At 40.5% G+C, this 27,718-nt stretch overlaps 1 protein-coding gene across 36 annotated transcripts in view; it reads right to left on the bottom strand.

The window, feature by feature from the left end:
- EPB41L2 (erythrocyte membrane protein band 4.1 like 2) overlaps positions 1–27,718 on the bottom strand; it is a 205,905-nt gene that overhangs the window by 76,179 nt on the left and 102,008 nt on the right. For all 36 annotated transcript variants that reach the window (XM_026504797.4, XM_048226044.2, XM_044386324.3 and 33 more), the window contains one exon: positions 6,862–6,966. In XM_026504797.4, the coding sequence (XP_026360582.1) occupies positions 6,862–6,966 (105 nt within the window). The remainder of the gene's footprint in view (positions 1–6,861; positions 6,967–27,718) is intronic.

Genomic DNA, 27,718 nt, shown 5'->3' with positions numbered 1-27,718 from the left:
GAACACACCCAACTGGGAACCCCCCACCCCCCGCCGATATTCCATTTCCCCACTATTACACCCAGGGTGCCGACGGTCCACACCAATATATTCTGTTGCCACCACAACTGTACGATCTCCAATCCCGGCTGGACGGTCAACAGCAATCCACATACCTGTCCTTAGTCGTCTGCCTCTCTGGGTCTCCACTGCGACCTCCTCGTCACCCTTAGCAGAGCATTCCGCCCTCTATTTCTCAGAGCTTTGAGGCCGTCCTTCGCCTGACAAAGACTTACTTCCAGCGGCACCACTCCTGAGCTTACTCAGGGGACAAGGCTGCCCGCTTTATTCAAGGCTTAGGCTCTTCTTGACTTTGGAAGCTTCCATCATCATCCCTTTCCTCTCTCTCCAATCTCACCCTTTCCTCAGGCATTCCCACAGCCAAAGTCAAAGTTCTTTCCATCCAAGCAAATCTGTCAACCCCCAAAATCCTTAGTAAATGCACTGCATGGTCCTATATAACAGCCAGCAGTCACAAGAGACTACTTAAACTTGTGCTATTGAATAAAATTTCACTTCACTTCCTCAGTCACCCCAGCCATATTTCAAGAGATCAACAGCCATCGGTGGCTAGTGGCTGCCATACTAGACAGACAGAGCCGGTCTAGAACTTCTCACCATCACGAAAAGTTCTATTGGACCGTGCTGGTCTATATTCTCTTGTATCATTCTCCCACCTGTCCTTCTCCTCATAGCCAGCTTTTCTTAAATAATAGTTTCTACCCACTCTCACATTTTTTTAAAGACTATTTGAGAGAGAAAGAGAGCATGAGCAGGGGAGGGCAGAGAGAGAGAGAGGGAGAAGCAGACTCCTTGCTAAGCTGGGAACTCAGGACCATGACCTGAGCCAAAGGCAGACACTTAACCGACTGAGCCACCCAGGCGCCCCATCCCACTCTCACATTCTTTACTGTTAACTTTCCTCAGTCCTCACCTACTCCCTGATCCCCAAACATCATCTAGCCAACAGCCTACTAGCATTTCCAATTTAGCAAAATGAAAATGAGATTTTCTCTCTGCCCCCAACCCCAAACTGCTGCTCCTCCTCCGTCCCTGTGTAAAAGGCTCCAACAAGCTCTTCGGCGACCCCAGCCCCAAACGTGGGACTCATCCCCCCACCCTCCATCGCCCTCATGCCACAGACATGATGGGCCACAAAGTCATCTACATTCTCTACTCAGTATTTCTGTCTCTTCGTCTTTCCTCCTTATGTCTCTGCCCTAGTTTCCATCACCTCTGGACTAGACAACTGAGCTTCCTGTCTCTGCTTTCAGTCCCCTATAATCTCCCTCCACACCACCAACAGGTTACTCTTCCTGAAATGCAAATCTGATCATATCACTTTCTAAAAACGCTTCATATCAGGATAAAAGTTTAAATTCCTTAGCACAAGATACAAGACCATCCAAAAAATGTTCTTTGCCTAGCTTTCCCAGGATCATCAGCATTCCCCACAAAGCCAGCCGAAATTAGCCTATGATCTAAGTTAACACCCTGTGCTTGCTGAGAAAACAAAGCCTCAAGACAAGTACCCAGCTCCTCCTTCCCATGCGCCCCCTGCTCACAGGGCCCTCCTATACGGACACTCCTGAGCCGCCACAGCTTCCAGCCTGTCAAACAGCCTGAGATCCCTCACGCACACAATAGCTGGAGCTCTTCCTTTCCTTCTGTGCAGAATGTCCCTTTCCTGCCCGCAACCAGAATACTGGTCACAATTCTCAATTTCTAAGATAGAATGTGAATATAGAACTCCTAATATCATTTCTAAAATTCGTGGATTTGCCTATATACAATAATATAAGTTTTTGGGGCCCTTGTGAGCTAATAAAACTTAAAAGCGTCCCCCTGCTAGTCACTAACGAATGTCCAGCTGAAATTTAGGACAGGGAATATTAAGTTGTGTCATTGAACTAAGATTAGTAGAAGCCTAAATACTTGGATAATATTAGCCTACTATGCTCAGAAGGTTTGTGTCCCCCTAAAATTCCTACGTTGAAATCCTAATGTCCAATGTGATGGTACTAAGAGGTGGGGCCTTTGGGAGTAACTGGGTCATGAGGGTGGAACCCTCATGATTGGGATTAGCAACCCTGACGAAAGGGGCTCCAGAGAACTCCCTCGTCCTTTCCACCATGTGAGGACACAGCAAGAAGGCACGGTCTGTGAACCCGGAAGCAGATCCTCACCAGACACCAAATTTGCTGCTGTCCTGATCTTGAACTTCCTAGCCTTCATAAACGTGAAAGATTTGTTTTGATAAGCCATCCAGTCTGATATTTTTGTTATAGCACCCCAAATGGACTAAGACACTGACCAAAAAGTTGATCTATTTTCTGTCCCCAAATATGTGAAGGATAAGGTTGTATCCCACCTACTTAACACAGCCCATAATATAACATCCTTCAGTATCCCACATATAAACAGCAACAGCACTATTTTTAAACTGGGAAGAGTGAAACCATGGCATAGCCAGTGAGCCTAAGTGGTGGGAGTGGGTGGGTACATGTGTGGGTACATGTGTGGAGTGACAGTAAAGAAGATTCGGTAGCAGAAAAATAGGATTCCTAGTTGTAAATTAATCCCCCAGCTGATTCTGACAAGAAGGAAAAAGTTCCTTGGGGAGCCTGGGTGGCTCAGTTGGTTAAGCATCTGCCTTCAGTGCAGGTCATGATCTTAGGGTCCTGGGATCGAGCCCCATGTCAGGTTCTGCACTCAGTGGGGAGTCTGCTTGTCTCCCTCTGCTCACTCTGTCTCTCTCTCTCTCTCTCAAATAAATAAACAAATCTTAAAAAAAAAAATTATTTACCTGTCTTTCATTACCACAACTTCAACTGAGGCCACGTCCTGCTTTGGGTGAGCAGTGCTGCTCAAATCCCCCTCATCCCAGGCCCCTGGCAGCCCAAGCCCACCCACTTTAGGTCTCTCCTTCCTTAAGCAGCATTCTCTCCTAGCCATCCTCACCATTAATACCTTTTCCTATACAGCAGTAATCAAAATTTAATGACTACGTAACTCAGTTTTTCACGGTCTCCTCAAATGGAACACAGGCGGGGACATCCATGAAGGCGGAGTCTTTGTCCTACTTATTGCTCGATTCGCAAAAGGACCCTGGTTTGCATGCAGGGAATTTTTTTAACCTAAAGTTTACCAGCTTCACTGTTTTTTAGTATACAGTTCGGCAGTGCTTACCATCTTCACGGTTTTTAGTATACAGTTCGGCAATGCTTACCAGCTTCACTGTTTTTAGTATACAGTTCGGCAATCTAACTATATTCACATTGTTGTGCAGCAGATCTCGAAACCCTTTCATCTTGCAACACTGAAACTCTATACCCATTGAACAACAGCTCCCCATTTCCTCCCCCTGCCCCAGTCCCTGGCAAACACCACTCTACTTTTCTGTTTCCATGAGCTTGACTACGGATACCTCATATAAATGGAATCACAGTGCTTGTCTTTTTGTGACTGGCTCATTTCACTTAATGTACTGAGGGTTCATCCACGTTATAGCATGTGACAGGATTTCCTTCTTTAAGGCTCAGTAATATTCCATTCACCACATCTTGTTTATCCAATTCATTCATCGGTGGACACTGAGTTGCTTCCACCTCTTGGCTACTGTTAGTAATGCTGCAATGAACATGGGTGTGCAAATCTCTCTTCAAGATCCTGTTTTCAGTTTGTTTGGATATATACCCAGAAGTGGGATTGCTGGATCACATAGTTCTTTTTATAATTTTTTGAATGACCTCTGTACTGTTTTCTGCAATAGCTACACCATTTAACATTCCCACTACCAATGCACAAGGGTCCCAATTTCTTCATATCCTTGTTAACACTTCTTATTTTATATTTTTGCTAGTGGCCATCCTAACAGGTGTGAGATGGCACAAAGGCAGTATTTAATAAATCTTTGTTAAAGTCTAGATAGACCAAGGCTACACAGATAAAAGCATATGGAGTTCCTAGAGTAATGGGAAGAAGTTCCTAGAGTAATGGGAAGAAAGACTGACACAAATAAGATTTGTGCTAAATGTCTAGATAACAGCTGGAAGAAATGGTCAACTCTCCTTGAGTGGGGATCAGGAGAAATGGTGGTGGAAAGTGGTCAAGGTAAATCTCCTAGAGTAGAATACTTAAATCTTAAGTAGACAGTCAAATTGAAAAAAAAAAAAAAAAAAAGAGGAAGGACATTCCAAATGTAAAGAATAGCATGTTCAAGCAGATATGGCATGGACCAACAGGCTCGTGTTAGGAGAGAACTCTGGAGTGGAGTGAATCCAGCCTATATGTGGGAGGTTACTGAGACATGAAACAAAGGAAGTAGAGCCTCGTGAACCATACATACTAAGAGGGTTAAGACTGGATCCATTCAATGGTGCTAAACCAGGGACTGCCAAGATCCCATAAGCACTCCTGACAACTCAGTCTAGCAGCAGTGTGAAGCTTGATCCTAGGGGCCAGTGACCAGACTGTTCATCCACGTAGGAGGCTAACAACATAGCCAAAGCAAGCGAGGACAGGGGTCTAAACCAAAGCCAAAACTGTGGACCAAGAGAACTAGGAGAGGGATGTTAGTGGGAAGAAAAGACAGACCTTTTTGACTGATAAGCAATGGAAGGAAATGAAAGGAGTGGAAGGGACCAATACCCACTCTTCAGGGGACAGATGAAGTTTAAGGGGAAAATGCCAGTTTGCTTTGAGACAATTGAGTGCAGTGTCCAGTAGGCAGTTAAACAGAGTCCGAGGTTCAGGTCAAATATAGACACATATATTGGAAGTCATAAAAATAAAAACTAGTGAATCCTACTATCTAAATACCACTCTTTCTTATGTAAATCTAGGGCTGCAGAAATAGATGTCTTTACGTAGCATATCCTGTTCCTACTAACAGAACGTGTTTTTCTACGTGTTTTACAATATACTAGATGGTCTCCCTCTTTCACAAATTTTAAATGCTCTTATGACTCTCCCTATATGTAACCTCAGGAAAAAGTAGATAATGATAGCTAAATTCCAACACTTTCTCTGACAGTTTTGAGGACCAGCAGAAGGGCATATGGTTAGAAATATTATCAAGGTACCTTTTAATTTCAGGTCTAAAAACAAAAAAATAAATAAATAAATAAATAAATAAAAACAGCACCTAGTTTATTGAGTCGAATATCTAATATGTTACTACTTCTGAGAAAAGTATTCTAAACAGAATTCTCATAAGAACATTTACATACTATTTTGTAGGCAGGCATGCAATTTAATTGTCTTTCGTTTAAATGTGGAACTAAACCACCAATTAAGTATCAAAGCTTTAAGACTAAGCAAATTGAGAAAACTTAATTTATATGTAATTATCACCCTTAATACCCTGCATTTCATTACCAGCACTTACAAACAATGACAGCATGTGGGCAAATAAACTTCACCGCCTATGTTCATGGACTGTGACAAAATGTTAGATACAAGAAAGTAACTTCTTTCACTGTTACCAAGTGCTCGGGCATCCTCGGACAGCACGATCTCAGTGCTTGGGCACCCTCGGACAGCACGATCTCAGCGAGTCTGTCCACAGCCAATGTAATAGGCCTAAAAGGGCTTCACTCTAGGGTGCAACAGGACCAAACCTTGACCCTTCAGTCCCACACTCAGTATCTTCTCCAGCAGTTACATCCCCTTACTCAAAGTCAAGTAGGAGAAGAACAGTCCTTTCTTAACAAGGAGGAAAGAGCTAGAGACTGAATGGATGTGTGAGGGCCCCCCTCCAACTCATACATTGAAACCTAATCCCCAATATGACAATATTTGGAGGTGGGGCCTTTGGGAGGTGATGAGGTCATGAAGGTGGAGCCCTCATGAATGGGCATAGTAAGTACCCTTATAAAAAAGGATCAGAGAGCTCCCCATCCCTTCCACTTGTGAGGACACAGAAGGCACGACCTATATGAACCAGGAAGCGGCCTTCACCAGACACTGAGCCTTGGCATCTTGATCTTGGACTTCCCAGCCTTCCAGTGTTGTTTATAAACCACCCAGTCGATGGTTCTTTGTTAGAAATGCCCAAACTAGTCAACTAAGACAGAAGGCTGCAGGTTATCTGGTTAATTGCCAGAACGGATCAATAGTTCTCTCTTTAATTGGACTTATGAAACTGAGAAGCCCTGACATTCCCTGGAATGCTAATGCTTAGCATTAAGCGTTAGAGCACTCGAAGCTCCTGCTTAGTGTCTTGGGAAATTCCTGGAGCGGAACAATCTCAACACACTTGATGTCAGGCAGGTTGGCACAGGGTCCTGGCCAGCCAAATCCACCACCTGAGTCTACCCCACCTCCTTTTTTGCCTCCCAGTAACCCAACAGCAGGGCAGAGAGCACATTCACCCCCACACACCCCACACTGCTGCAGTCTGCAGAGCAAGGCAAATGCGCTCTCCCAAGCCTCCAGATAAGAACACATCGGTACTCTTGACATTCCTTCCCATATGCTTCCTTCCCTGCTTTTTAGGCATACTTAATTCCTAGCATACAGGTGAATTCGAGAGCTAAAAATTCAACATAAAAATTTTTAATTCAGTTCTTTCGGTCTCTAATAATTAACACAGAGTAAGACATTCCATTCTGTCTGCTTACCGTATTAGTGGAAAAACATAGACACAATGGCAAAAAGTGATAGGTGATTCTCTCTGCACAGGTCTTTAATATTTACCAAATTTCTACAACGAATATAAAATATGTCAAATTATTTGAAAGCAAAATTTTTTACTGCTTAAGAAAAAAAGATAATATTTTTCTAAGAAGATACAAATAAACTTGAAATCATTTCACTTACTTTTTGCTCAGGGCTTTCCTGAAATAAAAGTCCAAAGTAGTCCTTTTCCAGGAGATTGAGATGTTCGCACACTTTGTCAAATAACACTTGTCCTTTAGCACGTTTCTGAGGGAAAAGAAATGGTATCTTTACTTTTCAAGCATTAAAGATTCCATGAGTACTGTAAATAAAGGACTTCACATCAGATAACATTATTTAGCGTAATATAAAAATACATTTCCCAATCTTTTATAAAAGAGTGATTAATAACTTTTCACTTTAGACTCCTCCCTCCCCCCATTACATACACCAAGCATAAATTCTAGAATAAAAGCATGATCAAATATTCTGTTTTACTCCCTGCTCTACAAAAATATAAAAAGGACTCAAAAAAGTAAAGTGCTAGGAGTTCATTTATTTTTAAAATAGTACAGAAGTATGTCCAAACTGCCTCCCTCAATTCCTCAAGGTGGCTTATGTCCTATTTACAAGGTATACTCCCCCAGGAAAATCATTTGGCCCTACTCTTCACTGTATCCTAACATGATTTATCGTATCTGTACTTAGGTTTGATTTCTGTTCCATGATATGGCAGAATAGAAAAAAATTTGCTTTCAATTCAAGCTTTTTCTTGAGAATGGTAGGACATTCACTCTTCAGAACAAAATTGTAAGATACCAGGTAATGGAACTGGGAGAATAAAATCAGCTGCCTCCAAGGATATGACATACTTTTTTGCTTTAAATAGTTTGTTGCATTTTGTTTTTTAATTTAAGAAACTGCTGGGGCCCCTGGGTGGCTCAGTCGGTTGATCATGTGCCTTCAACATGGGTGATGGTCCTGGGGTCCTGGGATCAAGCCCTGAGTCAGGCTCTCTGAGCCTGCTTCTCCCTCTCCCCCTGGTCATGCTCTCTCTCTCTCAAATAAATAAAATATCCAAAAAATAATAATTTAAGAAACTGCTATCAGCAGAAATGTAAAAGCCTTTGACAGCTACAGAAGAAAAGGTCATTGTCCAATCAATGGCAAAATATAAGGTGGTGACTCATTCCCAATTAAGATGCACACCCCTGGGCAGGCCCAACTGTGAGGTCAGGTCAGACACACGCCTCCCCTTCCCCCGCATCAATATAAACAGCCACTGGACCTCAAGTGAAAATTGAACACGCCCTCAGACATTTTCATTCTCAAGATGAATGCCCTTACACTACCAAAACGGATACTCATTCGTTCATCCACTGTGTGGAAATTAATGTCTCCCACAGATGTATCTTAAACAATGCAATAAGATATAATGGACATTTCAATTTCAAATAAGTACAACTCTGATAAGAGACTGCAAAAGATAGTCTCAGAGAAAGTCAATTCAAGGGCTGGTTTCTCTCCTCTAACCTTTTCTTCCTCCTTTGTGGAAGCAAAGGTGGAAAACTCATGCCTGAAAGTCATGCAAAGGAGAATCTGGAACTTTCATTATTAAACCTTTTACAGTAATGTTTCGAGGAGAAGAAGAAGAAGAATAGAATTACACCAAATAGTAGAGGCAAGAAGAAAAAAGCAACAGATTATTTCAACATAGCAAGCACTGTACTTTCACTGTATCACTAGAAATTCAGAAAATTAAGTACATTTAAAATAGATATGTGTTTATACGTCTGCATATTCAAAGTAAATAAAATAGAGTAGTAAGGTGGAGTATTGGATTCTGGATTTCAAATGCCAAAGTTCTACCTACATTTCCATTTTTTACAAATTCTGAACCAAGGACAAGACACTTTACGTCTATTTGCCTTCATTTGCACATCTGTGAAATAGGGTTATAGAAGCCACCACAGGGTGCAGAGAGTGCTGAATGAGCTGTAACACATACAGAGAGCTGAGAACAGTGTGTGTGGCACGTACTGCTTAATCAACATTGGCTCCTATTGTTAGAAGCTGGAGAGTTTTGTAACATGAAAAGTGACTAATTTCGCTTACACGAGATTTTGGCTTAAGCTTTTATAATGAAAGGTTCTAAATTTCGTTATTTGATCTGCACGCAATTATTAACCTATATAATTAAAACTTTGAGTTTAGAGGTATTTTAAATTAACTTTAAAGGAGAAGTTAATTCTCCTTGAGGAGAAGGGAACTCAAAGCATGACAGCTGGCTTTCTTATATGTACAGTAAGATCTATGGTCTCTATTTTATAGGAACCTGGAGTGGATGTGAAGAGATATGGTTGCAAATAATAGCAAATAATTTCTTTTTTTTTTTGGACAGAGTGTGCGTGTACACAGGCAGGGGAGGGGTGCAGAGGGAGAGGCAGACAGAGTGTCTTAAGCAGGCTCCATGGAGCCCAACACAGAGCTCAATCTCACGACCCTGAGATCATGAACTGAGTGGAAATCAAGAGTAGGACGCTCAACTGACTAAGCCATGTCGGTGCCCCCAAGAATATTTTAGAGATAAGCAATAATTTAAGATAGAATTAGTGAATTTTTGGACATCAATTTCAATAACATTATTCACTTCTGAATGACCAGTGAGTAGAAAACTGCCCATCATAATAGGTGGTCAAAAAATACTTATTAAGTCAACTGAAAAAACATTACAGTGTACTCTATGTAACATACTTATTTTTAATGAGATGACATTTAACTTATTCAGGCTCCTAATGACTGACCACAGCTACAATTTCAGCACCCACCTTGTTATTAGGGACTTTCCTTATCTGAGATAACAAAGTGAGCAACCAACAATGGCTCCTGCCACATCGATCTACTTGGACATCCTCCCCAGTGCATTTACAATGAGGTATAAATGACCCACAGGGGACGTTTTATCTACTATAAAGCAAAGATTATCTTCTTATTTAGAAAGACACTAAAAACTCAACAGAAGCTAATAGAAGAAGTTGACGTTTAATCAGATCAAGTTCCCAAACTTTCATTTCTAAAAACATCTGGCTCTATGTGACAACTACTTTCAAATGAGCCTAACTACTGAAACCAGTTAGCTATCCATAGCCTGAAGAAATGTAACAGGATCAAAAGAAGAGTCATACTTGAAATTAGGGTAAAAAGGATTTAAGACAACTAATGTCTATGAACACAAACCTCAGTTCAAAGAGAAAATATATTCCAATAAAGGCTTAGAGTAAAATTTTATTAATAAATCATACTTTCTCACTGGTTTCCGTCTCAAAAATAGAAACATGCTCTCACAGACAGAATTCCCCTAAAGGATTAGGAGAAAAACACGCACAAAGCTCACCACCACAATTTGGCATCGGGACGCTGGGCAGCACGGAGGCAGCCATACAGGGGCTGGAGTCAGACCCAGTCCCTCCTTCCTTCGACAGCCTATGGGCACGTTACCATCTCCTTAACTGTAAAAGGAAATCACAAGCATCTCACTGCTCACTGTGAGGGGCAAATTCACCCAATGAGCTGGTACATTCAAAGGGCCAAACCAAGTGCCTCACTCGGCCAGCTGAATCCTGTCAGCAGCTGCTCCTTCACTTGCCCACATCCAACGAACACCAAAGTATCTTCTAGACGCTCAGATTGCTTCTCTGCTATTCTCTCCTTTCCTTCTCCAGGAAACAGATATTTTAAATGCTTGATTAGATCTTAACTGCACACAGATATTACTTAAGCTTCTATTCAGCATCTCTACCCTCCACGAACTCAATGTCTGGCTGGAAGACAAAAATGCAAAAATACTGTGGGACATGTACTGAAAGATGCATGTACCAAGTGCTATGGCAACACCAAGAAGAGATGAGTAACAGGGTCGGAGAAAAACCACAGCTTCACCAAGACTGCGGCATTTTAAATGAACCTGAAAGGAAATTATTTTGGTCACAAGGCAAAGAAAGAGCATATTCAAAAGACCTTCTTTTTCCTTTTGGATGTTTATGGAGCCTGGTGGAGCCAAGTTCTCTTCAAAACACACTGGAGAATATAGTAAGATGAAAAAAAGTAACCCATCCATTTTGGACAAACCATACAGTATGCCTGCCAGGTATACTGTTCCACTGTCAAATGACTGCCAGAGCTTGCCAGGCTAAAAGGCTCAACATAGACTGATCCAGCATCTAATATGTATTAGTTCCTCTGTTAAGACATCATGAAAACAATGATAAATAAGACATCGATGGTCCTGGAAAATTTATAGTCAAATGACAGAAAATAAAAAGGAGGTCCCCAAGGGAAAACAAAGTCCTATGAATCTACCTCTCTAGAAATAACGAGCTACCTGGCCCAATTGGTCCAAAGAATACTAACCAAGGACCTATGAGATAGCTTCATACAATAGCTCTACTCAAAGACAATATCTTATTCTGGGGATAAAGATTACCACATACAATCACATCTTCTCTCAGCAAGATTAAATACAAGATGAGTATGTGTGTGCGTGCATGAGCGCACCCCCCCACACACACACACACAGTTGTACGGCAGAGTGGTATAAACACAGAGGTGAAGACAGTGAGAAGGCAATAAGGGGAAGCCAAGGGTATCAGGATGCAGACTTCTAGTCGGCAAGCATGTTCCTTTGGTCCCACTAGTCCCATGAGATGTTCCATGTATATACATACCCACATCCCCCAAAAGGGGAGTAAGAGTGGGGTAAAGAAAAATTCTGCGTAACTACTACGCATCACACTTCCTGTTTGCATGTAAGATATCCTGAGAAGTTCTATGGTGAAAAAAACTGGTTTCCCATCATTCAATCTGATGTTTCCCAAAAGTATTTGGCTAAATAAAGCACTAACTTATTTTAATACAACACTTACTAACTTATTCCACATCAGAATTACTGTTCTACAGACCATATCTCAAGAAAGGAGGGAGAAAAAAATTACCATGATTTGGCCCACATGCAGATTTGGAGACTGGCATTAACATTCTTTATTACTATTAATATGATTTGTTAAACTTACACACACACACACACACACACACACACACACCACAGTTCACCCATTATCTTTTTTATTCAAAAATACCAAAAAAGAGAATTTGGTTTAAACTGATTCAGAATTGGATACGTCCAGCTGTCTGGATGAAGCAAATGGTTCCCAGATACAAAATCTCAAGAAATATAACCAAAAAAATCAAGGCACACACAAGGAAACCAATCACTATTATTGAGTATTAGACGCAGTATCAGAATCAGATCTTCAGAGATTGTAAATAATGGAATTATCAAGTACAGAACACTTTACCCTGTTTAAAGAAATAAATATTATATAATACCAAGAAATAACTATCAAAAAGCAGATGCTGAAAAGAACCAAACAGAATATCTATAAATAAAACCTATAACAATAAATTATAATCCAAATGGATAGAGTTTGACACAGAAAACCAGTGACCTGGAAGATGGATCTTAAAAAATTACCCAGAACACAGCAAAGAAAGATGGAAAATAAGAAAGAATTTCAGACATGGAAGACAGAATTTGAATGAAGTCTATGTAGACCTCCTCATTCTAACTGAAGGGGTATCTGGCTGACTCAGTCAGAGGGGCATGGGATACTTGATCTCGGGGTTGTGAGTTCAAGCTCGCTGGTTGGATGTAGAGGTTACTTAAAAATAAAATTTTAAACAAAACAACAACAACAAAAAACCCCTCTAATTGAAAACAATACAGAGAATAAGTGAGAGGCAACATAAAAAGACATAATGGGAACACCTGGGTGGCTCAGTTGATTAAGCATCTGACTCTTGATTTCTGCTCAGGTGTAATCTCAGGGTCACGAGATCGAGCCCCGAGTCCAGCTCCACACACAGTATGGAGTCTGCTTGAGATGCTCACTCTCCCCACTCCTTCTGCCCCTCCCCCACTCAAATGAACACAATCACTCTCCCTAAAAAAAGTAAACTCTTTAAAAATTTTTTTAAAAAAGACATAATGGCTGATTAAATTAAGGAAACTCCATGGGTCTCAAATTAAGGAAACTCCATGGGTCTCTAGCCACATAAAATGAAATCCAGTACTCTACAGTCACTTTCTTCCATTATTTTATTATTCTGACTCATTAATATTCAAAAGGTTTTGACATTTTTAAAAACAATAGAAACAGTAAAGCCATCAAGACAAGAGGGAAAGAAACATGAGCTAAGGAATAAGGATTGACAAAAGTAAATTATAGCAGAAAACCCAGAGAAGTTACTCTTAAGCAACCTAAAACTGGTCTGCTTTTGGAAACTAATTCAAAAAGGCAAACAAAATAGCATATTTCTTCTTCTCTCATAAAGAAAGTATATCAGGGGCGCCTGGGTGGCTCAGTCGTTAGGCGTCTGCCTTCGTCTCAGGGCATGGTCCGGGGGTTCTGGGATTGAGCCCCATGTCAGGCTCTTCCGCTGGGAGCCTGCTTCTTCCTCTCCCACTCCCCCTGCTTGTGTTCCCTCTCTCGCTGGCTGTCTCTCTCTCTCTCTCAAATATAAAATCTTAAAAAAAAAAAAAGTATATCAGATCATCCCATAGTAAACACTACATATAAAATGTAATAAGATGGAACATTTAATAAGTACTCCTGTGCAATCAGACTTGCCTGAGCGCGCTCTGCCAGCGATATGCACCCAGTGGCTCACAACTTCTCTTTGCTCTCACTCTGTTCACAACACACTTCACAGAGGATAATTCTCATCGTTCAGGGGAGAGAAACCAACAAACAACTCGAAATTGTTACTCAGAAAGATGTGTGGAGGTATGCCAGTTGAAACTGTTCTTTCTCCCCTCCCGATTCTGGTATGTACCCTCTTTCAGGACAATCACTGATTCTCAGCTCTACTAGAAAAGATATTGCAGTAAAATGCCAGTGAGCTGGATCTGAATGACAGCCCTACTTCGTAACAGTTATGTAACCGGAGGCAAGTTACTTAACTTCACCATGCCTCAGTTTCTTCTTTTAAAATAAAAATACTCCTTGTATAATATTGATAATTAAATGAGGTGTATTTAAAGTGCTTAATAAAGTATTTGACACTTTATATGGATTTATTAAAAGGCAGCTGAAATCACAGGACCTTTCTGAGTTGCTCTAAAAATAATTTTTAAATATGATTAAAGAACTTTCATACTTATTTCATCCAATCTCATTTCGCAAATGAGAAAACTGAGAGAGTTTAACCTACTTTTCAGACTGATTTCCTGAATTTCTTTTGAAGAACTGAATTCTTATTTGTGATATCCATAAACATTAGTACTCTATATTTCTATCCAGGAAGGCAATTTTTTTAAGGTTTTATTTATTTATTTGAGAGAGAGAGGATATACAGCAGCAGGGGAGGGGGGAGGCAGAGGGAGAAGCAGAATCTCAGCTGAGCGTGGAGCCCGATGTGGGGCAATGTGGGGATCAATCCCAGGACCCCAAGATCATGACCTGAGCTGAAGGCAGATGCTCAACCCACTGAGCCACCTAGGCACCCTGGCAATTTTCTATTCTCACTGTTTTGACTTTTTTTAATAAACAATTTGGATTCCATTGCATGAAAGAACTACAAATATACGTTTGTTAACCAAGCAAAAAAACAGAGATTTTGTTTTACTATCTGCACCTAAGATACCAATACAACTAGCTGTCATAGCACTTTGGGGGCATTGCCCCAGATAAAGAAGATTGTGGACTGGCTAAGACATACTCTAAATTTCTTTTTTACCTTGATTTTTTTCCAACTGTTAAAACCCTACCAAATTCTCCTTCCCTATGAAACCTATTCCAACCTCCCAATATTCATCTTTCTCCTTCAAGCACTTTACTGCACTTCTGTGGTACTTATTCTTATATTCTAGTCCTTTTGATACTTCGGAGACTGAATTCTTTAAGCAAAAAAGTATGTCCTACTTACTTTAACATCTCTTAGGGCAGCATTTCAGGGAGTAACTAGCTCGCTAGTTGGCCAAAATATATCCGTTGGATGGAATGGCTCGGTGCCATAATGCCAACCAGAAAGTTGGCAGAATTGAGTCTAGAATTCAAGCCTCTGGCTAGCAGTCTTACGCAATCTCCTGGATCCAGCTCATGCATTACCACCTATAGATACTCAAGGAACTAAACCAAACACACACTGCCAACTACATTCTGGGAGAAGAACAGCCACAGACCGACATTCATCTTCGTAATTCTACATTGCACTTAAACTCTTCTTTAGTCATTAGAACATTGCCAAATACTTCTTGAGAACTAGAGGAATGACAAAAGCAGAAAAGCGATTTTGCCTCTTTCTCTCAAGAGCAGGCCATGCCCCACCTTCATACAGAAGGGGACAGTGAGGTTTATAGACTCGTCGCATTCCTTCACTAAGAGAGCAGTTTCACTGTTATTTCCTCTTGCTACCTGAAAGCATGCCTTTGCTTTGTGTCCCTTCTTACACTGGAATCTTTACAGACTACAAACTGTATCAATAGCGACTCTTATAATGTAGCATCAAGTTAATTTAACAATTAAAACCATACAAGTTTTTTTTTAAAGATTTTATTTATTTGACAGGGAGAGAGCGCAAGCAGGAGAAGCGGCAGAGAGAGAGGGAGAAGCAGGCTCCCTGCTGAGCAGGGAGCCTGACCAACCAATGTTGGGCTGGATCCCAGGACCCTGAGATCATGACCTGAGCCAAAGGCAGACGCTTAACCAACTGAGCCACTCAGGCGCCCCAAAACCATACAACTGTTAATAAATTTGTCAAGTACACTTCAGAAAGAAATCTTACTTTCTACATTAAAGGCCAACAAGCTTTACAATCTCTCTCCCCCATCTGCCTCTCCCTAACCCCACTTATAGCACAGACCAGCAATATAAAAATCAATGGGCTGAAAAATTAAACAAAAAAAGCCCTTTGGTCTATTTTCCAGGTATCGGATTTTTTTTCTTCTTTAAAAAACTATATAATAGATTAGAGCTAACCAAAAGAGAAAAAAAGAATAAGCAATTTACCTGGGTTTAAATTAATACATTATTCAAGGGTCAGAAGACTAACTTTTGGGGACTTTAAAACAAAACAAAACAAAACAAATCTACGGCAGACCCAGCTGAAGGAAGGCAGGCTGGAATCCGAGAAGCTGAGCAAAGTCCCCTGAGCCTGTGCTGTTATTTGTGGCATTCACTACTGAGGCCAAAACATGACATTTCTGGAGGCTTCTCAACTTGAAGGAATTTGTGCAACTGCTTACCCGGCAGATTGCAGTGGATGCCACACACCACTGGCGCTTTATAAAGCACCAGGGCTGTCTCCGTGTAGGCCCCTCCACACTGCAGTTATTGTATGCCCAGGACACAGTGCTGGGAAGCGCACAATGCAATCCATACATCGCAGCCCTCGAGCTATGTATTTTGCACTAGCTCTAAACTACACTATGCAAATATAAAAGGCCAAGGAAAGAAATGTATGCAAAGAGCAAACAACAACTGATACATTGTCATGTGGGTGGAGGAAATCAAAGAAAACCATACAGAAGAGGAAAGAGAGTGTCTCAGAGAGTCTAAGGCCATCATTTACCAGATCATTCTTTTCCTACCAATCTGGGAGAGCTGTCAATACACCTCTGTCCCAAAGTTCATTCAAACCCCAATAAAAAGGAAGACACCATATCCAATTATTGTGTGTGTGCTGAAAATTTAATTCCAGAAATAAATGAGCCATTTACAGTAAAGAAAGACTTTTAAGTTTCCCTGATTATAAGAATTAAGTTTGAAAAAGTTTTTCCAACTACTCAAAAACATGTGTGTATATTATATATAATATATATGCATGTATATATAAAATGTGTACAAATAGACACACATACACACATGTATATATACAAGCATATGTATCTTTCTTATTTTGAATAGACTGAAAATGTTTTCAAAATTTGTCATTAGTGATTAAGGAAACTACACACACACACACACACATAGATAAACATGCATTATCAAGATTATGTAGCATGTAGGCTTCTTATAAATCACCATAAAGTATAAGAAATTTCTCTTATACAGTATTTCTTCAAGACGAGGCTACAAAAGGAAAGAAGAGAGAAAAAAAATCTCTTTCTTTTCCATTACACAGTATTCAAGGGATTAGGATAAACACGGAGCAAATTCTGCATGTTGTGGACATAAACAACATAAAATAATATAGTTTCAGATGCTAGAAATAAAAAGGTGAGCCTCTGTGTTCTAGCTATGCTAGGGTTTCCTTTAAAATTATTGCAGGATGTAGTTAGTCGAGGGTATTATTCCGTCTATTCTGGTCTAGTATTTGTTTTTGTTTTAGTAGCAGCCTTTTTTTTTTAATTTTTAATTTTTTTTTTTTAGAGTGAAAGAGAGGACATGTGCACGTTTCAGAATTCTTAACTGAGCACACAATTCATCTCAGAAGCAACCAGGTAAATTTAGATTACAAACGAGATAGAAAAATAGGTTTCATCTTTATGCTTCGTGGAAAACAGCAAAAACAACAAAATCCTGCTACCAATATTATAAACATCAACCACAAACTTGAGTCTATGGACATGGCCCTTTTTTCCTCCCAAAGCAAATAAATGCTTAATTTTCAGCCTTAAAAGATAAAACACTGAATCTTTAATCCTTCATCCATAATCACATTCTGTATCTCTGCAGTTTATATTTCTGGCAACCCAGAGGTTTCCATCAGCTTTCAGGATGCAAGAATCGCTCACTGACCAGAGAGCACCCCCTTGGAAGGACCTCTGTCTCCAAAGCGCAGAGCAGGCCCGCTCCTCTCGCCAGCATGCTGGCTCCGGGTAATCCCAAAGCCACGCTCTGAAATGCGGATGCAGAAAACCTCCCAAAAGCCCCAGAGCCTTGAATCTTGAAGCTTGTTACACAAACCCTATTTGTTGATGAAATGTAAATATCTGCACACAAAGTTTATGCAAAAAATTTTACTAATTTTTTGGCCTTCACCAGAGGAAAATAATAAAGATCCCTGTCAGTTCTAACATCGGTCAATTGCTGAGCTGTTCATAAAACATGGTCCCTTAAATGCCTTCCTTTTGTAATAAAAGTTTAATGAAATGGTATTGTAGTGTATGAGGAAGAATCATCTCAATCTCCATTTGCTCTAAGTGAACAGCTGTCAGACAGCTTGCAATTTCTCCTATGCAAAATCCAACTATATTTCTGTTCCTAGAGTTCTAGTTTATTTTGGTGGTAAAGTAAAGGAATTCGACTTTGTCCTCTTTTTTTTAAGTCAGCTGGTTATGGACAATGTCTCTCTTCTCACTCCAATAAAAAGTCCTTGGACACTAGGGATTGGTTTATTCAAAATTTCAAGATAAAGTGCAGTGTTTTTAAATCTTGTGGGTTTTTTCCTATTTGTAAAAGTACTAAATACAGTTTAGAGTCTAAGGAAGTTCTTCAAGTGACAAAGTCATTGTGAATATATATGTGGTATATGCTTACCTTATGGGCCTTCCAAGTCACTAAATTATTGATAAAATATAAAAATATTATCAGGAATTTACCCAAGGCATGGGAGTTTAGTATTTTGATCAAGAATTCAGGAAAAATAGTAGGATCCTGAAAAAACAATCAGGGTTTTAAAAACATAACAATTGCAGCTAACGCTTATCAAGCCCTTACTATATGCGGAGCATTACTCAAAGCAAATCCTAACCAGACAAATTCAGCCACAAATCAGAGTGAGGAAAAGGCTGTCGAGTAGACCCAGACAGACATGTAAGACCTCCTGCAGTTTCAGTGCAGGGTCTCTACTCCACTCACTTTCCTACCACTAGACAAAAATACCTCACCAGTCATAATAATATTTCAACAAGGAGCTAATTTATGAATTGCCCCTATCCCTGGGGAGGAGGTGCTCTGCACAGAGTGCCTGGCAGACAGGATGTTACCGCCTTTCCAAGCAGTTCTTAACTCTGGCTGCACAGGTTTAAGTCTGTCATCAAAACCACCAAATCAGCCTCTTCAAAGGTGACACCTGGGCACCTGTAGTTTTCTTAGTTTTTGTGTTAGATTTTATTTCTTAAAGCAGTTTTAGGTTCACAGAAATTGACACGATACAGAGATTTCCCGTATAACCTCTAGCCTTATACCTGCATACCCTCTTCCATTATCGACATCCCCTGCCCCCGGGTACATTTGTTACAACTGATGAACCTCCACTGACACATAGTCATTATTACCCAAGTCCATGGTTAACAGTAGGGCTCACTCTTGCTGTTGTGCATCTAGGGGCTTGGACAAATGTATGACATGTTCTGCCATTACAGTACCATCCAGAATAATTTCACTGCCCTAAAAATCCTCTGTACTCCTCTTGGTAAAAAGGATTCTGACCATGAGACAAGGCTGATACAAAGGTCAGCAAACAGATTCCCTCTCCCAGAGTAAGACTGTCTGCCTCACACCCCAAGTCCACTAGCTTTCAATCTATTGCAAACATCCAACACACTATACTCCCCTTTTCCCCCCTTTCAAAGGCTTAGGCACAAAACCAGGACCCACAGCATAATACATCAATTGTTCAAGTTTTCACTTCAAACCCTTTAAACTCTCCCTGAAGCTACGTTTGAAATAAAAAGATCCGCAGGTGGAAAAACACAAGACACCCATCTGACCCTAGACCATATGCAGATCTGATCTTACCACAACCAGGCCCAAGGAAACTATTCTTACCTCCACTGGCCAGGAGTGCTTAAGGTATTTTTTTAATAACGGACCAAAGTGGAAGTCAAGGTGCAACGCAGAATAATCTTAATCGCTTAAATATTGCCTTTACAACAGCTGTGAAACAGAGGGAAATGGATCTGATGGAAAAAGAGAGGTCCTAAGTTTCTTTGCAACAGAAATGTCCTCATACCTCACCACCTGAATTTCTGATTCTTGAAGTCAATGACAAGCAACTTCTGGGCAATCTGAGAAAAAAACATACGTTTCATTTTGAGATAGCAGTTTTTAAACATTGATCTGAGGCAACAGTGTTTCCATTCAGCTTGACATTTTTTTCCCTGTTAAAAGTTTTTCATTCCTGATGGGTGACTAACCAACTAAAGTAAAACCAAAGAAAATGTGACAACAAGGTCTTTGTTCACCAAGTTGAGGGGAGGGGGCGGGCGGACTGGGTGAATCCTCAAGACGTTGCCCCACTTAAAATACACATACACATAAATTAACTCAACTATATAAGGAGAAAAACTGAGGTTATCAGAGAGAAACATAGGGAGATTCAGAAGCAAGAAAGTCAGGAAGCGTTTGGGTGACTGCGCTCTGAGGCATGCTTCCCCGAAAGGCTACCTGACCACCAGTGTGTCCACCTGACCCAAAGATGCCACAATCCAGCCTTCTAGCCCCCACACAAACTGCCTTAATTTTTTCTCAGGCCTTGGCTTCAGTAGTGAAATTTTACCACTTAGGATTCTTTAGAGAGAAGAGCTTTCTTTTAAAATGCAAATATCTCTTCGAAGGCAGAACAGGTAATCAATCATTCACACATTGAAGTCATTCACTCAAATCACTGATCCTCTCATTAGTGAGCTGAGAAATCTGCTACATTGGAGGAATTAGGAATTTAGATTCTAGAAGGAGAAAAGGTCGGCAGGAAGCATATAACATTTTTTATATTCTGCTGCAAAAGAATAATATCATCATGGAAGTAGGAACAAGAAAGTCTAAGGAAGAAAAGCACCAAGAAATAGGAAAATAATCTGGAGGGGAAAAAAGAGATTTAAATTTGGGCCTGAGTTAAGAAAGGGAGGTAGCAATTCTGTCTTTACCAACCTGCTCCGAGATTTAGCACCCAGAATTCAGTTAAAAAACGTAAGGTATAGGAATAACGGTAGGAGAAGAAAGGGAAGAAGAAAGGGGGGGTAAACAGAAGGGGGAATGAACCATGAGAGACTATGGACTCTGGGAAACAAACTGAGGGCTTCAGAGGGGAGGGGGGTGGGGGAATGGGATAGGCTGGTGATGGGTGGTGGGGAGGGCACGTATTGCATGGTGCACTGGGTGTTATACGCAAGTAATGAATCATGGAACTTTACATAAAAAACTAGGGATGTACTGTATGATGACTAACATAATATAATAAAAAATTATTATGAAAAAAAAAAAGTAAGGTATGGACTTGCACAAATCGACCTGGAAATGTAATCATTTGTGCATTGTGTCTATAGGAAAGCATACTTTCCAAATAAATCATTTGCTGATGTATGGCCTGTACAGACAACCTGCTTATAAACTGGAAACTTCCTTTATGGTGCCTTCTGCACTATGTATTCGAATACCCAGATGGTCAACCCCATGCCGCCCTGTATTATTTCTTCCCTAAAATGCAAAGTGACATATGACATCTATTTGAAAATCAGAATTTTTTCCAACAGAAATAATATTTTTACCTGGCAAATAAGTTTCAGGTGATTCATTATCCTTCCCAACATGAACTCCCACCCTAAGTCTATCAGGTGAATAACACACCCAACTAGAAATACTGAAGTCCATGGTACGGTTTCCAACAGAACTTGGAGATAGGTTTCCCAGAAAACGTTATGCTAAGTAAAATCAACACATATGAAGGATGAATGTTCTGACTGCAGGAGACCCAGGAATGCATGTCTAAAATGTTAGGGAGGGAGGGAGAGAGGTAAATGTGTGTGTGTGTGTGTGTGTGTGTGTGTGTGTGTGTGTGTAATCCCAGTTTACAGACCCGAATGGGCTTCTTGGAGTGGGAGGAGTGGGAATAACAAAAAGTGAGAATTTATCAGTATCACTTGGAAGGAGGATACCTGGCCTATAAGCATAATTATTCTTGACCTTGGCAGATGTACTCACCCCCTTCAACACTGGCTTTCGATCAAGCTTTGGATCAAGGTTGAAGACACAAGTCACTATGTTGATGTAATACCCCTTGCTCTAAATTTCATGCTCACAAAGATATCTTAGGATTAGCACTTGGCATCATTCAAGGACTTTATTATGAAGAAAAGAATTAGTTGACCAACCACTGTACACATTTCATTCTTCCTGGCAGTTATCTTTCACTATAAATCATTTCCTGGCATTCTAATGATTCTGTTCATAGGCATGATTGGCAAGGGCCAACTGTCTTCTCCCTGACTCCCTTGGTCACAGTGAATAAAGAATTAATGTATGCATGTATGCCCCCTACCAGACCCTACACAATCATCTCCCGAGTCCTAACTCGTGGAAGACCCCACCCCCTGGGGCATCCTACTGGTCATCAACATGGGGAGCTTACTCTGCAAACTTCAAATACTATTATCTTTATAAAATTATGAAAGACTTCAGCAAGGTGGGGGGGAAACGGTAATCTAAGTTTCTCTTGGCATATATTGCAAGATATATCCAGATTTCAAAACGCTGAAATGAAGCAAACTTTCAGTTTAACTTTGAGAACTACTATACCAACATAGCGCCTTGTCTGTAACAGCTCACCCTCCCTCCATCAATTCCGGTGGGGAAAATGAGATACTACTCTACAAATTAAAAAGCTTTATAGAGGGGCACCTGGATGGCTCAGTCTGTTAAGTGTCTGACTCCTGATTTTGGCTCAGGTCGTGATCTCAGGGTCGTGGGATCGAGCCCCTCTTCGGGCTCCTCCCTCAGCAGGGATTCTGCTGGAGAGTCTCTCTCTCCCTCTCTCCTTTGGCCCCTCTCTAAAATAAATAAATAAATCTTAGGGGGGAAGAAAAAAAGCTTTATAGAAATGTTAACATTGGCTGCTTCCCCAAACTACCACATTCAGAACAGATTCTCACTATTGGAAAGGAGTCTGAACTCCAGCCCGAACCCAGGAAGGCCGCCCTTGCGCTCTGCTGCGTGGGCTCTGACCAGGAGACAGACCATTCTTCAGCCGGATCACCGATGCTCGGTCCACAAATGTTTGGTGAACAAAACCACACACTTTATGTAACAGATAATGACTCAAACCAAATTAAGAAGAAGTGAATTACACCTATTACAAAAACCAGTGAAACATTTTCAGAATAGCCTTCCCATCCTTCCATTTCCTATGACCCACCTCCACTGTGCCAAATTCAACATACAGGCGAATACAATGGATTATCCAGACACCTGCAGGAAATAATGACCCAAGAAAATAAACTAACAAAAGGCATCGGAGAGAAAATAATGAACAAAATATCAAAACAGATGCTACTAAAGCTACCACAACCAAGTAAAAGTCTTTTTATAGCAAGAGAACCTGAGAGCCTCCCGACAATGAGGTATGTGCTATACTGGGGAGGATGGCCTACCGCACCTCGTCCTGAAGATAAAACGTGCTCATTGCTCAAATTTTCCTAGTAGAAAGTAGACCGCCGATTAAAGACGGTAGATTAAACATAACCCGTTTACCTCTGCTCCCTAGGGAAGCTAGTTAGAATAGAAAATGACGTAACAGCACACATGCACATACTCATTTTTTTCCACACCCTGACACGAGGTTGGGGGGAGCGGGGACAGCATCCGTGCCAACGAAATTTTGGAAAGCAGATTGAAAAAGGCTGGGAGATCAAGTCCATGCATTTATCTTTCATGTTTTCTTTGCAACCTCTCCTGTGGATGGGAGCCCACCTCTTCCATGATGTTTAGCAGAAGTGACCTCAGTGATACACTGAATTGTAAAACAGGAGGATTTCTAGTGCGAGCCAAGCCAAGAAAAGCGTGAGTCAAAACTAGCCACACTGGCTTGCTCCTAACCAAGGTTTACTACCAAGCTATCCTTGACCAAGGAGGAAGTAGGCATTAAAATCTATTCTCATGACCCCATATTTCTGCTAGGATATTACTATTGAGCCATTTTTAAATAAAAAATGTAATGGGCTAAGTGTTGCTGAGTTTCCCTAAAAATTTCATTCTTCAAAATCTAGGAGTTTTTTTTCTCCCCTGTGAAGAGTTGCCATTTCAGCCCATGACAATGTGATACTTCTATGTTATTTACCTAACCCATAAACAGTACTTTATCAGTTACATTCATATTATATTCTTGGCTTCATACGCATAGTTTATCCTTAAAGTAAAATTCATAAGCAGCTTGAGAGGAAAAATATCTTACATTTTTCTTTTTATCTTCTCACCAAATCAATATTTGGGGATAAAAATTATTTCTGAACACACAAGATATATTTAAATGAATATGATTTTAGATCCAAATTTGTAAAATACTATGCAAATATGACTTTCTGAACTTCCTATTTTTCTTAAAAATCACATACCATCCTTAAAGGACAACAGCAACCCAGGCATTAAAATAATTCCTAAGAAATGAAAATACAACTTCTTTTTGTCTATTTCCATTATTCACCGTGAATTGCAGGACTTGGCATAAATCTATGAAAAAGTATAATCTCTTTAAAACTGACTAAAACTGTTAGATAAATAGAGGCTGGTATCAAACTTCGAGCCAGATGAGCAAACCAAAAATTTTTTTAAGTATCTTCTTTTAAATGTTGCTAAGTACCATGTTCACTAGGACTTATTTCAAAAACCAGAAGCAGCAACTTCTGTAGGCTAGCACATTCTCTGCAAACTATTTGCTTAGAATGAATTTTGACATTTGATTCATATAGGCTTTCTGTGCTACAGAAGAATAGCTTAGTAGAGCGTTCTTACTTGATTAAATTGCTGCTGATAGAAATATGAAAAGAGATCAATCTGACAAACAGATCATAAGACTCGGTTGAATTGTCCTCTCTATGTAAATAAATGGGGGATGCATAAAATCAGACTCAACCTCAAAACAGGTTAAAATTGCATATCCACAAATGAAACGCAGTTAGGAGATGCCGTGAATAGGCAGAACGGAGCTTTTGTCCGGAGGTGCCTCTGAAGAATATGAGTTTAAAAAAAAAGTTAAAAGTATTATTCCTAGCTTTTCTCTGGGTCCATGTGTAACTCTGTTGCAGAACATAATGAAACAAATCATAAAAACAGCCATCTGGCAGATCCTTTATCAATGCTGGGCTCATTTAGCCACCTTGCAGGAAGAAATTTTTTCCGAGTTATTCCGGTGCTTTTTATACACCAGATTTTATGATGTTATATTGAATTCAATCCCTTTAAGACCCAAATGTTAGCATACTATATTATATGGTACCATAAATACTAATGATACACTCTGTCCATGTTTTCACCGGACCAGAGTATGAATCCTGCTGTCGAAGGGACAGGATGAAATGAATGGCCCCAGCCTTTGTGAAATAAACACAGGTAAAGGCAGGATTCCCAAATCCCTGACTCCCTTCAAGCTCCTACACACACCTCCAGAGGACTCTGGAGGGGGAGGGGCCACAGGGAGATGGGATCGGGGAGGAGAACATTGAGCAAAATTTCTACAGTTGAGAAATACAAGTCCATTACAACATCTTTAATTTTCTCAGAATAGAGAAAGGTGACTAAAATAAGAGTAACAAAAACAGAGGGATTCTGAATAGTGTGTTAAAAGATATTTTATGTTTTTTATTGGCTGAGAGAAATAATACTGCATTTCTTCATTTGATGAATCCTGTCAAGGAGCTAAAAAAAATGTTTTTGAGAGAGAGAGAGAGCACGAGTGTGTGTGCCGGGGCAGGGGAGGGGGACAGAAATCTCAAGCAGACTCCCTGTTGCGCGCAGAGCCCGACAGCACGGGGCTCGATCTCACAACTCTGTGATCATGACCTGAGTCAAAATCAAGATTCGGATGCTTAACCGACTGAGCCACCCAGATGCTCCTAGGAGCTAAAATTTTTTAATGCCCGTGTATTTTAGTGAATGAGAAAAATGTATCAGAACAGATTTTAAAATATAAACCTTATTCTAAAAACGACCTTCCCCCATCCTTTCTAATCTTACTCAACCTTCAAATAATTTTCCTTCCAAAAGAGAAAAATCATTCAAAAACCTGGTGCCAGTTCTACCACCTCCCTCAGGTTAAGGTGAAAACATATTACATGGTATTAAGTAGTAAATGACCAAGGAGTTAGCTTTGCCCAGCAGCATGTGCGAGAAAAGGCCAGGGAGAGATGGAGGCTGCCTTCAAAATGATGTCAAGATGGTTACTCACGGTGAGAAGTTACTTTCCAGCGGCACATTTAATGCTTTCAAAATACCACTGACGCAAGGGCAACCCCCAGCTTTAGAAACCAAGAGTGAGAGAGACAGAAAGGATAAATGTGATAGCATTCCTGACTGCCTGGAAATGGAAACTAAATCATCCTTTAGTGGGCTCCAGAGCAGCACTAGTGTAGAGAGGCAGGGAAGAAGGTATTAAACATATGCTCTCCAAGCCCGGCCTTCACTCGGCCAGCCCACCATCTCCCGTGGTCGCTCCCATGTATGTTCAGGCTGTTTCTAAGTATTTGAAAAGCAGGGCGGTGGTAGACAGAAGTAGCAAATAAGGGGTGGGGGTGGCAGGGAGGAGTGATACACATATTTATAGACCCAAATCTTTTCTAATTGGAGGGTGGAGAGAAAAATTGGGAATATAAATAAGGAAGTGTGATCATTTAGCTTAGATAAAAGGATGAAAATTTTATACATATACAAGAAAGTAGAGAAAAAATAAAGCAACAATTACTTTCTATGAGTAGTGTATAAAGTCCTGTGTCAGTGCCCCACGGGGAGAGAGAAGAAAGGTCCTTTTCTCAAGGAACTAACAATCCGGGTGAAGAAATAACAGGAGAAAAATCAAACAATACGAGAGTTTACCAGTTTTTCAACACAACACAGGTGATTCTTTCAGAAACCAGTGCATGACTGATTGACAAGTTAATGGTGCAAACAAGTTTAGAGGAAGACAAAGTTGGACATGACACGATAGGGAGAAATCCTGTGGCTACAGAAGCAATCACAATGCAGAGATGTTCTGATCAGAAACCTGAAGAAAAGATAATTGAGGAGGTGCCTGAGTAGAAGACCAATTAGGCTGGCAGGGGAAACCTGGAAAATCCACTAGTGATGGAGGTCAAAAGACAGTCCGAGGTCATTCCTGAGGGAGTCCTGAATGCCCAGCTAAAGAGGGGCTTGATAAATAGGCCATGCTCTGCCCTGCTCCTGTGACTCCCTAGTGTTCTTCAAGCTGGACCAAGTATTCAACCACTCACATGGTCTGGTAGCCTCTTCCCACTTAGTCAAGACACGTTATTGAACAGAATTATCATCTTAAATTTTTTAAGCTAAAGGCATAGTTGGACAGACAGAGACATTCCACCTGCACCTATGCTGTTGGGATTTTATGCTGCACATGATATATGCTGATTAAATTGTTCCGAGTTCCTAAACCACATCTGTTTGAATCTAACCCTATTTTATGGACGTGTATAAAGGGCAACAACTTCTAGATCCTCCACGAGTATGTAGATACTTAAAACTATCTAACTAATAAACCTAGTAAGGGTCAGGTGCCAGAAGTCTGAAAAACCACCTTGGAGAGTGAAAGCAGAATAAGCAATCAAGTAAATAAATAACACCCACTCAAAAGCAAGGATATCAAATTGGACTTCTGAGACCAGTCCTCTACGCGAGAAAAGTCGACCTTGACACATTCTACTTTCTGATGAATACTTTTATCATCAGAACACTGACGAAAAGAGCCTACATTCTCATCGCCTTATTCATAGCGCTAAGGAAAAAATGGTACTGGCATTCCTGTGTGGGCAGAAACAATGCCCTCAATTCTCAGACTAAAATCAACACGTGGGAACAACTTTCAGATGCCAGAGAGAAATGTGCGCAACTCTAACTCAGAATACACATTCACTCTTGCTCCCCAAGTCTTGCAGGAACTTTCACATTTATTTTCAGGCCTAAAAAATATACAGACTTATCAGCTGTAGTAAAACCGGCCCAAGCACAGAAACAGAGGAAGCAAGTATTTTCATTCTTATTCTGCAATCTGAGGATAGAAGAGAAAAGAGGAAGTGACTGCC

Source organism: Ursus arctos, unplaced genomic scaffold (assembly GCF_023065955.2).
Source record: "Ursus arctos isolate Adak ecotype North America unplaced genomic scaffold, UrsArc2.0 scaffold_13, whole genome shotgun sequence".
NCBI classification, from domain to species: Eukaryota; Metazoa; Chordata; class Mammalia; order Carnivora; family Ursidae; genus Ursus; species Ursus arctos.
Note: the sequence above shows the minus strand (reverse complement) of the source record. Positions and strands in the feature narration are given on the sequence as shown.